The sequence below is a fragment of the Glycine soja genome, chromosome 20 (genome assembly GCF_004193775.1).
Source record: "Glycine soja cultivar W05 chromosome 20, ASM419377v2, whole genome shotgun sequence".
In the NCBI taxonomy this organism is placed as follows: domain Eukaryota; kingdom Viridiplantae; phylum Streptophyta; class Magnoliopsida; order Fabales; family Fabaceae; genus Glycine; species Glycine soja.
Window position 1 is genome coordinate 901780 of NC_041021.1, and position 13348 is coordinate 915127.

The 13348-nt window shown below is 32.9% G+C and overlaps 1 protein-coding gene across 1 annotated transcript; it reads right to left on the bottom strand.

Moving 5' to 3' along the window:
- Positions 1 to 9063: 9063 nt before the first annotated feature.
- On the bottom strand, positions 9064 to 12394 carry LOC114403254 (pentatricopeptide repeat-containing protein At5g13770, chloroplastic-like). The gene is made up of 2 exons (XM_028366086.1): positions 10410 to 12394; positions 9064 to 9197 (listed from the first exon to the last, which is right to left on the bottom strand). Exon 1 carries the CDS (start codon positions 12293 to 12295, stop codon positions 10466 to 10468), a length of 1830 nt encoding a protein of 609 aa, XP_028221887.1. The 5' UTR covers positions 12296 to 12394; the 3' UTR covers positions 9064 to 9197; positions 10410 to 10465.
- Positions 12395 to 13348: the final 954 nt, after the last annotated feature.

Consider the following 13348-nt stretch of genomic DNA (forward strand, 5'->3'; position numbering starts at 1 on the left):
ATTCGGTGAATGCTTTTTTCTTTTTCGTTTTTTAGCATTCTTACTTCCCCTTTGATTTTCTCTCTCTAATGATTTATTTTTAAAAATTTACTTAAATGTTCCTATCGATCTCTATTTCTTCCCCTTTGATCTTCATCCCAAAAGAAGCTTCCATGATATCAATGGGAAAAATAAAACTCACAGACTAACGCATAGCACAGCTGAAAGAGAACAAGAGAGAAAAAATTTGCTCCACACACGCGCACAGAATAGAGAAAGGGGCATGCATCATAACATTTAAGAGTTTTGTTTGGGTGAAATAGACATGAACAAGATGGTACAGGTCACAACAGGTTTAACCTGAACCTTAGGAGTTTCTAAGACCTGGTGTGGATGTTTCATTGACTCATAATGATCATATGAGTTAAAACTTAATTGCAAAGTTAGGTAACTCTAACTAGTCATTAGGTGGATATCAGCATCGATGTGGATGATGCTTCTTATGGATATACATATGCTCCTAGACTATTTTATGATAGTCTAGTTGATACCACATGATATACAAAGTAGAGTCAAGAGGTTGTATCAAATTTTTTTTTGGATAGATTATTACTGTTGTATGGATTGCACTTTCAACTATTGCATGGATATTGTACTACTATTAATTTTTTAAGTGTTTTTTATTATTTTTTTAAGAGTTTTATTTTTAGAGGTTTTTATGTATATGAACTATAATTACTTTTGTTTATTTGAAAAACAAATCTATTTTTTTAAATTGTGAAAATATGTTTATTTAGCTTGATCTTTCCTTTTAAAAAGAAAAGACGCATCAAGAAAAAGTTAGTCAAGTATTACCTAAAATGGTATACTAATCAGCCTGATTACCAAAGATGAAATTAAATTAAAAGGCCTAAAAAGAAAAACGAAAGAGAATTTAAATAACTATTTCTCGTTTACTTTGTGGTTCTACACTTCTACTTCATTGGAGTCGTTACACCACTTACCTCACAATTTTGGAGTACTCAAGAGACATTAATGACTTCAATGTCCTTACAAAAATCAAAGTACATAGAGATTTTACCACCTTGCAATTCAGCTTTTTTCACAACATCAAGACTATCTCCTTCCTTTTTCCCACCTGTATTAATTATCCATGACACCACTCAATGAACCCTCATGGAAAATTTGCCATACACTTCCTAAACTTCGTCCATAACACAATCCATAGCCTGAAGAACAAGCACCACGTTCATGTTAGGCTTCCTAGGCTTGATTTGTAAACGCAAATCAATCAAACCAAGCCTTTGCAACTCTTCCATAATTTCTTTTTGTAGATTTAATATATTCAATATAAACTTTTGATTTAACGGTTTGCATAGATATAATTTGATGTATAAAAGTTATTGAACGAAACAATTCTATTAAAAGTTACTATTAAAATAACTTAATTTCACTAAAATGTAATAGCACATTTTAAGTTTTCAAGCAAAGGATATATCAAACACCGGTGACAGTGACAAAGACAAACACCAGAAGGAATATAAACTGCAAGAGCATAACCTAAATTCACTCAGGAAAGAAAAATTAGCTACTCCATGGAAAACAAGACAACCAAAATGAGTACACAAAAAACAAATTTTCCAACAGACATCAGCCAAACGTTGTCCACACCTAAGACAGATATTATTTCCGCAAACAGAACCCCAACAAACCCCGTTCTGAGTCCCATTTGAAAATCTTTCTTTGCCGGAGCGGGACGTGGGCCTTGCCGATTTCCTCTTCCGCTCCGGCAATGGCTCGTTCACATTCAGCAAAGAACAACTTCCAAAGTGAACTTCACAGGAAAATTCCATGTGGGCTTGGAGCCACCATTTCTGTCCACGAAAGTCCTGATCTTTTGTTTGCCAGAGAGTGAGACGATGGCGTATACAGCCATCTTCTTGGAGTTGGCATCTCTGAGTTCCTTTGCGGATGTCATGTTCAGTTCTAGCGTTCTGTAATCCATGATCAGTGTTATATGCTAACCTAATGCTAGCTAGCTAACAGTGCAAAAGAAGTGATATGGTGTATATTTAGGCTGTGTTTTGGTATCTAAGCCTAGAGGTTATTAATACTATCATCTAAATTTGGGCTTCAGCCCTATTTGAAATATAAGTTTTCGTTGCATAATAGGTAATATTTCATGATGAGAAAAGAGGATTTATATTAGAAAGGTTTTCTTTTTTGACTTTTTGGTGAAGGATTCTTTTTATTGTATATTGAGTTTATTTTATATGTTAAACATGTATTCTTTCATTTAGGGATCGTCTAATTGATCTTAAGTAAAAACAATCTTAAGGTCAATTAGACAAATATCCACCTCAAGGGTGTTTATCTCTTCTTTGGAGTGATCTTGTAAGGATCTTTTGGCATGACTGCTTGTTGGTTTAGGGGTTTTATCCCCTCCCCTCATAAAAAAATCTAATAAAATTTAGATAATCATCTTATTTTAAATTCAATCATTAATGTTATCACTGTCATGTTTAATTAATGCTTTATTTTTAATTTCTCTTTCATATCATTTATTTATGTGTACGATTAAAATTTTATAATTTTTAATTAAAAGTTAATAATTAAAATTATAGTAAAATACATAAATATATGTGTAATATAATTATAAAATATTAAAATCTTAATAATTATTTTTTAATCATTATATTCTTTAGTTACCTTAGGAAATATATATATGATTGTAATTTTAATTTCTATATTTTTTTATCTATAACTTTTAATTAAAATTTACACTCTTTATCTAAAAAATTTAATTAAGAATTACAATAAAAATGTTGGGAAAGTATTTAAAGTATTACACTTAGAATTTATAAAATTAAAGATGATGTATTTAATGTGGTAGTCATAACGGTAATTGTAGATAAAAAGTCCAAGATTATATTTTCATTTTGTTAATATTTTTTATGAAAAATTTAAATTAATTGTAGATAACATTCCTATTTTTTAACTAATCAAATTATTGGTGATATAAATTGTAATTTTTTAAATTAAAATCAAATTAATTAAGATTCAATTTACCCCTTTTTAAAGTTCTATTTTTCCTTTTTTAATAGTAATAATAACAATTAAAATGAATTAATAATTAATGAAGATAGAAGTTATCAGTTGTAAAAATAATTGAATTAATTATTATAATTTTCCTTTATTAATATTAATCAAATTAATTATGATGTTTATTTGTAAAATTAGCCGAAACGTATATATAAACTTGAAAAACATTAAGTGTACATATATAAATTTAAATTAGCAAAAAACACATAAACTTGAAAAACATTAATTGTACATAATATAAAAATTTAAACAACTTTCATAATGAATACATACATACATATACATATATATATATATATATATATATATATATATATATTTGGTAAAAGAATAATATATACATATACCACACAATTTTAATACAATTTAAATTAAAATATATCTTCAGTTTTTAAATAAATTTAAAGTTTTAAAAAATATTAATCATATTCAAATTGAAACAACATTTCATAAAAAAAATTCCACGCAACAATCAGTGACATGGCCATCGTTAGCCGTGTTAGTGATTTTGTTAACGTCGTTAGTGATTATTAGAAATTAAAAACATTTTTTTAGATTCACATAAATTAATTGATTTTTAAAAATGCATGGACTAATTTTTTATTTATTTAAGGGACATAATGTTTAACCCATATTTTAGGAACTTAAAATATAATTAAGCCTTTTTTTGTAATATTATTCGTTTTAATCCTTTTTTACACATTAGTGACTATATTTATAAAGTTAATTACATTCTAACGAAAATATTTCAAATTTAGAAAATAAATGTCCGGTTTACATATAATAATTTCGAAATTGAAGTTATATTTGTGCTTGATATTTTTGCTAGCTAACATGAGAAAGGCAAAGAAACTTTATCCTTTTTTTTCTTTTTCTTTTTCTTTTTCTTTTTCAAAAATTACATGAATATTACAATAAGCCTCATGAAAAACTGAAAATTAAGCCTTATACTTATCTCAACATGCTACAAAACAATTAAATCTGGAAGAACATGATTATTGCAAACGGGGATATAAGGTACGATGCTCAAAGAATCAACAAAAGGGTTAGCACTTGTGGCTATAGGCAGGCTTGTATCCATAACATCATCAAACACCTCCCAATGGTCAGTGATCACCGTCTTGAAATCTAATTGCTTCTGCTCCAAAATGGTGGTAATGGCTCTACAATTATTGCCCTCATACACCACAATAGCATTATTATTATCACCCTCCAAATTTTCCTTCTTGGAGACACCACCATCTCTTACAATTTTGAGTAGTTCATGAATGTCTTTCTCATCAATCCTCACAATTTCGGGACACTCGGAGACATTAATGACCCCAATGTCCCTACAAAAATCAAAGTACATAGAGATCTTACCACCTTGCAATTCAGCTTTTCTCACAACATCAAGACCAACTCTTGCTTCCTCTTTCCCACCTATATCAATTATCATCGACACCACTCGATGAACCCTCACGGAAAACTTATCATACACTTCCAAAACCTCGTCCATAATACAATCCATGGCCTCAAGAACAAGCACCACGTTCATGTTAGGGTTCCTAGGTTTGATTTGTAGAAGCAAATCAATCAAACCAAGCAACTTCTCCAAGCCTTGCAACTCTTCCATCACGGTCTCTTCCTTCTCCTTGCTCCCACGCTTGGTCCCTTTCATTGCCTCCAACCGCACAAATGCGGATTTTTGGTCCAAATACGCAAAATAAGAACGAACAAATGCATTGAAAACCCACGCCTTATTAGGGTTTACGTGTCCGTCGCTGAAATGTGACAAATCAAATGGTAACCTTCCCATTTTTTGCACCGCGGGTAGGTCAAAACAAAACAACGCATGAGTGAGCATTAGCCCTTTGAGTGCCACCACCCATGAACGAGTCTTCTCCATTCTCATGGAGACAATGTAGAGAAGAGGTTTAAGGTACAAAGGTGAGATACGTAGCCATTTGAAAACCCTTTGAACGTTCTTGTAATCCATGCATTGTTCATCGTGGCTTGTGGCCTTGATGATCACGGTTTCGAGATCAGGATTCCTACATGGACCACTCGGTGAGAGCTTCGCAATCCAAATGCTATACGTATCTTTCAATGCACCCGAGGCCTTAATCCATAGCCTCATTGTTTTGTTGTTGTGATCGATGGTGCAATGGTTGCAAGAACAAGAAGGTTGTGTGAGGAAATTATGTTTTCCTTGTTTTTTAACCTTCTTTGGAATGTGTGAAGATTAGTGATAGTTTTTGGAACTATGTTGGATCTTGATGACACAACCGATTTGTCCAACCGTCATGTGCTGTACTCCTTGTTTATATTGTTTGTCTCGCCATGTATTTTGGGGATTGATCTGGTGGAATTCGTCAAGGGTTGTTATGCCGCGAGCTACAATGATGGATCATCCTTAAAACGCACTTTAATTTCGAAGCTTCTTTAAACGATGTATGCAACATTGTTAACAGTTAATTAATGTTGTTGCTATCGTCATGGTGTCAAAAATAGAATGATGAATCATGCATGTTGAACTTGTGACAAACTGTTACATTCTAGAACTAGGAACGTTGGGGTTTTCACTTGACACGTTTTACCCCTTAAAAGGATTGAAGTGTTGGTTTCAGACAAAATAATAGTTTTAGTTATGATATAAATATTTGTAATGTGTCATACAGCATATGAGCGCATTATTTTCCTAACTTATGATCTTCCAGAAATTATATACTTTTATTTAATTAAAAATTTTATTGTTAAATTTTGATATAAAAATAACTAAACTTTTTTTTTCATTTTTATTAAATATTTAAAATTAAAAATAAAGTAATATTTTTATAATCAAAAGAGTATAATTTATATATACTATTTTAGTGTAAAACTTTATTTCACAAAAATACAATAGGAATTCATCCTATATTGTTGCATCACGGTCTATTTGCTTCAAATCTTAGTCTCCTAGGATTATTATGCTTTCAGTTTTAATTTCAAATATGGAAATAAATTAGATACATATAAGAAACCCGATGAATAAGTAATGCAATATATTTGTGATGCAAGCAAAGAAGGTAAATATTCTCATTTCAGTGAGAGGGTTCTGAAGTGTCCATGGTTTACCATCAAAATGCCTTTACCAATTTCATGTTTAAAATTTTCACATACCTTGAGATCTTTGATGCATTCATTTCTGTTATAGGAGAATATACTTGACAGAGAGAATGTGTCAACACATTCTTTTCCCTGAAAACCTTTGGCTGCTTCTTCCAGTGCGAAAATGTCATTCCTTTTGAAAGTAGCGTAATTTCTTCCACATAAACAATTCTGCGGTGCAATGTCTGCATGGCATAATAAGCAGAACCAGTAAGTCCTACGTCATCTTGTTGCTAGCAAAATGAAAATTAACAAGTCTCAAATCATCATGAAGTCTACATCCACATGGTAACTGAAAGCAAGTTCATCTATCAATAACTGAAGCATTTAAAATAACAATTCTCAAAATGAATATATTAATGATGTCTTAGCATGGAAAAGATAAATTGGATGAGAAAAGCAGTACTTGCACAGCAAGTAAGCTACATAGCAATACCTGTGGCACAGGCAGTATAGCAGGGAACCTGATGTATTTGAAGAACTTGACAAGTTTGTTGAACTCTTTAGTCACGAAGGGATGTCTTATAAAATTGCATAAGATGGAAGACAGGCAGCATAATAGCTCGATAAGATGCTGTGTCTTCAGGCTTGTTCTTGGAACTTCTGATTCTTGAGGACCTGTAAACCAACATCGCCTCTTTACAAAGAATTTACTCATATGGAATTAAAGGCATCATTCTGAGATGTGCATAATAACGCCTGCTAGCTGCAGCCCCGAGTGGAAACCAATCTCCATTAGCAAAGTTTACTGATTCTCCACAGTTAAAACCTAGGATCAACAAAAACAATCAAATAATTGATAGAATTTGGTTACATTGTATTGACAGTATAAAAGATTTTTACACCGCCATCCTATTATAAGTTGTCATGTACAGTAAGTTTTTTTACTTTTATTATAGTTACTTTAAAATTTATACAAAATGATTTTTTATGTGTTAACAATATAAAAATCCTTACCCTGACCTTGCCTGAAAATTAAACTCTAATCCATGTCTAAAACTAGACCTTGTATCATTGTATGTCACTTTACATGTGTAGTCAAACTCACACTGACACCTGCAAAGAGAATGATGGATTACCATGACTAAATCTAGCATGATATGCTATGGGAAAGGTGATGATAAACTTGGCTTCTTTACAGACTTGTAAACTTCCACATCATGCTGTAGCAGGACATTTGGTTGGAAATTGTTTGTTTTTTGTGCAAGAAACATGAAAGCTTCATCATCTCCATGTTTTGTTAAGATCTAATTGCAATACACATGCTGTAAGACAGTCTTTTCAAATTGTGATGCTGCATAGCTAGGCACGCCATACCAAGTTTTATTTTGCACCTGAGTAATGATAATTTATGCTGCCATTGCTGTGAAGGAAATATATATATATATATATATATATATATATATATATATATATCTGGGTTAAGTTAAAGTTAAACAATGGTCAAAGGAAAAGGAAGTGGAAAAGCAGACTGTTCTTATATATACCTGTACAAATAATGATCTTCTACATGCCAAGCAAAACATACTGAACAGCATCCCAGCCTAAAGCGTGGGATCAGTTATTCCCTAAAATTTTGCGTTGGAATTAGAAAGAAGAAATTGTAACTTTTGAATTCATCTCAGGTTTCAAAATTTGCTTCTCACTAGAATTTCCCTGTCAAGTGTCAACTAAACGTAACGGGGACTGCAGCAACAGTTAGAAATTCTGAAATCAAATGCAAAATATCAATAAAATAATGAATACTTGCATAAAGAATGTTACTGCAAATAACAGTCTATATATTAACTTCAAATAGAAGACTAATTTTTTAGAAGAATGTATGACAACCAAAAATCAGTTGAAGGAGTGCTGATGTTAAAAGAGAACACTAAAAAGAAATGGAGAAAGCATAAAGTTAAATTGAAAAACAACCTTCAAAGCTTGTTCCAAGCCTGTCAGCAGGATCAAGTGAAAAGGCGCCACCTTCAACATTGACTCCATACTCAACTTTTCCCTTCTCTCCAAGAGCCATCTCATCTCATGCCAGAACTCTTTTTCCACATATGAAGAAGGAAGGCCTCTTACTGTGAAATCGACTGAAAAAAACCTTGTTTGCAAGAGCCTCAAATTCATGATATTTGTGAACAAATATATAATTAGATTGTTTTTTTATTCTTGAAACCATCAATCACTGTTAAATGTTTCTACAATTGACAGGGTGTAAATGACCAACGGTGGCACCTTAGTTGTGTAATTAAGTTAATCATGCAGTGGAGAAGACTTTCATAACCTACTTCGACAATTTCTATACCTCAAAAAGAATTCTGTCTCAAACTATCAGTTGGAGATATCTTTGATTAAAAAAAAATAATCATCCAGTATATTTGTAGACCAAATTTATTTCAGCCCAAACGCTTTGTATAGAAGAAGCAGGTTTCAGTACTTTATTATTAGAAAAAAAAGGATAAATGATCAAATTAGTCCCCAAAAGTGTATATAATTTTTAGTTGTTAGTCCCCGAAATAAAATAAATTCAAAACGTTCTTAAAAGTAGCTTCCATCATTCACATTTGTTCTGTGGATGATAGTTAAGTAACTTTGCTGAAGTAGACGGACCAATGTCAACTGTAATGCTTAGTTATAAGAACGAAATTGTATTTTAATGATAACATACAATGACTAAAATTGCAGTTTAAGGGTAACGTGTAGAGACCTATCTGAAACTAATAAATTAGCAAAGCATATTAAGAAGTTATCAAAGGCCTTTGTAGGAAAGGTGAACTACATTGAAGACGTGTTCTCTATCCAAGAAAAATTCCACAAGGAGGGATATTTTTCTATTAAGACATCTGGTTTTGTTGCAGGCTGAGGCTGAGGATGATCAGGAGATTTTGTTATCCATTGTATCAAATAGCATGGATAGAGCGTTACGGAGTATTAGTCCATGCGTGGAAAGAAGCTCTATTGGAGACTAGTTCTCACTTCTGGAGCGTTCATCATCAATTCTGATAATGATACCAAGGAAAGGAGAATGTTAGATGTTGCCAAAATTTTAATTAAAACATCTCTTCAAGATTCTACTAAGAAAAATTTCAGAGTCCAGATTAGTGGAAGAGTATTTAGTAGAGTTTAATAGCTATGAACTTATTTAGTGTGAAGATTTCTACACTATCAACCAATCGGAGACAATTGTCGGTATGACTTTTAAGATTATTATCGTAAAACTCAACAAACTTATTTAGTGCATGATCTATTTTTTCTTTAGTATATCTGTCTAGTGGAAGAAGCATAGAGTGTTTGGATAGCTACCACAATTGATTCTAGCCCCCAAAATAATAGTGGAAAATCGAAAAGGTGAAAGCTACTATTAGTTACTTTGGCTTTCAACGTGAAATTTGAATTAATTCTGGAAAAATTGAATCTAATCCAAACCCATTATACTTCGTTCACAAGACTACAGTGTTTTTTACCTTCTGGGAAAGGCCTGCAGTGCAAGTGCAACAAGGTCTGAGACCCTATTACTATTCTGATTCTGTTTCAATTTCCTTCTTTTATTTCCTGTTTTCTTTCATCAAAAACAAAGTATCATTGTTAATTTCTTAGGGGCTAGTCCCCATTATCCATCACTACTATAATATACCTCAGTTCTTAACATTGTTTAGCTACATTTCTCTTTTCTAAATGTTATTTTGTTGTGTCATTGTATATTCATGGGTTTTGAACTACGCTTAATATCCTGCAAGTCTGCATTCTGCAACGTTATAAATTGGGCCACAAAATTACTATTATGACGGTCACTAGAATCCTATATTCCCACAAGTTTAGTTTATGTCAAAATTTATAAGAAATTACTGCTATGAAGTCCAACAGAAAACAGAACCCCTGCATTGATGGATGCTATGCTAGTATGCTACACTGAATATGAAATTCTTTGACTAAATGTTATGTACATGTTTGTTTCAGAAAGACTTTACACTCTACGCAGTTCCATCTTGTGCTGCTACTAATGGCCTTTTACTTTGATTATGGAAGTCATAATTAAAAAGACGTTTCTTGAGTACAATCTGATTTTGGAAGCATACAATAGAAAGGGTATAAAGCTAAAAATTGTACAAGCAAGAGCCTTTCATCACCAAAACCTATACATGATATATATCTATGATAGATCTTTTTGTACACCTCAAAGTGCCTGAAGAAGCAAGCATCAAATTACTCACCGGTTTCGAATATTTCAGCTTCAGATTTGGCCACTGTTTGCAAAATTGAAAGAACACTATGTCACAAGGAAGCTCTCTTTCATCCACCTTGCCTGAATTTGCAACCCGGCATCTTTAAAAGCATTCCAAGCAGATTGGTACAACCTCTGATCTAGTCTTGTTCCTTCTGCTTTCATGTCTTGTAAAAGTTTCACCAATTCATCAACCAGACCAACTTTAGAGAACACACCAACCATTATACCTGCCATGGCCCTATCAATAAGCCCTCCATTCATCCTATACTCATTGAAAAACTTCACACAGGTTTCAAACTCACCTGCTTTACTATAAGCACCAATGATGCTAGTATAACTCACCTTATCCGGTGCTACCCTTCTTCTCTTCATTTCTTTCCACAGCTTCTCAAGCTGCTTCAAATTCTTGTCCCTCCCATGCATGTCTATCAAGGAGTTATAGATCCACACATTTGGTTTGCACCCTCTTTCTTTCATCTTGGCCACCAACTTCATCGCGCTTCTCACCCTCCCCGTTCTTCCATACATCACAATCATGGTAGAGTAAGCATAAACACATTTATCAAACCCCTTTTGCTCCATCTCTAAAAACACCTCTTCTGCTTTGCTATATTGCCCGAGACGCCAATATGCATTTATAACCGAAGCATAGGTGACTTGACCCGATTCATAGCCCTTGGAAATCAGCTCCTCAAAAACCTTAACCGCAGCCAAAAACCCTCTTTTCTTGCTGAAGCCATTGACAACAGTACATAGTATACAATCAGAAACCTTGACATCTGCATCCTCCATTTCCTTGACAACTTCCAAAGTCTTCTCCAACAAACCTTCTTCAATATACATATGCACAAGCTTCAAATAGACCTCAGGATCCTTTATCGTCATTTTTCCTTTAGCTTCTCTTAGAAGTTCCTCAGCCACGACAACCTCACGCAAACTCGCAAACGAGTATATCAATTTAGAGTAAATTGAGTATTCAGAAATTCCTTTCTTAGCCATCTCTGTAAAGAAATCAAGCGCTTCGAAAGCTCTTCCATGCCTCGCTAATGACTCACATAGAATCACATATATCTGAGCCAAATAACTTGAACCTCTTAACTTCCTACTCTCAAATTCACGAAACAACTGAACCACCTTCTCACACTCATTGAGCTTAGAGTAAGCTTCCATAATGTGTAAATAACCTCTCGAATCGAGAACAACATTACTCGATTTCATTCTTTCAAACACCAAAACAGTGTTCCTAAACATATGCAGCTTGTTGTAACTTCTCATGGCAGAACTAAAAGCCAAGAAAGCAACCTTACTATCATCTTTAAAAACATAAAGCAGAGACTCAGCAACCCTGAATTTCCTATGCTCAATGCAAAACTTAACCAACCTAGAGCAAGTAGCCCTATCAGGCAACACATGGTAAACCTTAAAGTCTTCTGAAACAGACAAAATGGAACCCCAACTCTTCAAACTCACCAAGTACCTGATCACGTGCTTCAGTGTTGGCTTCTCGGGTCTAAACTCTGGTCTCTCTTTCAACCTTTGGTAGTAGTCAAAAGCAAGTTCTTTAGTCTTTGGATCCTCAAACAACCCACATAAGAACTCGTTCAAGTTCTCAGGTTCTGGCTTGGAATATTGTTTCTGAACATCAGCAGCGAAGTTAACATCTACAACATGGATGATGGTGGGGGTGTTGGAAGAAGAAGGTTCTTCTTCCAAGATGGGTGTGGGAGAAGCTGAGAAATTGGCATGGAAGAAGAAGAAACGTCGGTGGTGGTGGGAGGGTGAGACAGTGTGCAAAGAAGGGAAGTGGCACGTGGGGATGATGGGTGCATGCACGTGATGGGGTGGTGGTGTTCTGCAAAATTGAGTATTCATTCTGCAGAACTTGAAATGGCCATCACAGTAGTTGTTGTTGTTGTGGTTTTTGTTTGGAAGAGAAAAACTTTAAGATTGAGGATTGTTGTGGTTTAATTGGGTTCTCATACATAGATAGATAGATAGATGTCATGGCATTATCTGAAGTACGATATCTTAGAAACATGTGGATCTAGTTAGCCACTCAAAAAATGACGTGTGGTGTGGGACAATCACAAACATACTATTTTCAGATTCCCACCAATGACGAACGTTAATGTTTTCTAGCCATAACCCATATTCCATTTTATCTGTTCAAAGTCAAATGAAAATTTATTTTGTGCGACATCACTGTATTTATGAACAGTGGTGGCTTGTTTATCCATAGCCAAGTTATATTTAATAAATTCTAAACATTTAAAAAATACTAGTTAATATTTTTAAAGTACTAGTAGTGGTTGGGGGAGAAAATTAATTTATTGTTTAAAATTTGCAAAAGATATTGTTTTTTAAAATTTTATCATTGTTTGATTAATGTTTTTTTAACTAAAATAAAACAATGTTGATGTTGAAAAAGAATAATCTGATTAAATATAATTATATTTAGCTAACCTTAAGATACTCAACAACTTTTTTAATTCTAATTTTTATATATTGTTTCTTGTAAAAAAAAAAAAACAAACTCATTCAAATGTTTTGAAATGAAATACAGTAACCTGGAAATGTGTAGCAAGTATCCAAAGGTACCGAAATTTGACAAAGTAATTGTTAACCGAGTGGTAAATGTACCAATTTTGTGATAAGCAATAAAGTACTTAAAATTTTGAGTATCGAATCCACGAATTTTGTTTGTATTTAGATTGATGCAAACTCAATTATTAAGCAATGAAAAAAGAAATAAAATAATTGATAAAGAAAGATAGGAGATAAGATAAATATTAAGAAGAAAAGATAAATATAAGAAGAAAAAAATAGAAGATAGAAAAGATAAAATATTTAAATTAAAAGATGATAAAGATAAAAGAAAATAGAAGATAAAGAAAAATAAGATAAGAAAAGTAAAAAATAAGAATA

Excerpts from the sequence above, each read along its gene's own strand:
- LOC114403254 (XM_028366086.1), bottom strand. The coding sequence starts at position 12,295 with ATGAATACTCAATTTTGCAGAACACCACCACCCCATCACGTGCATGCA.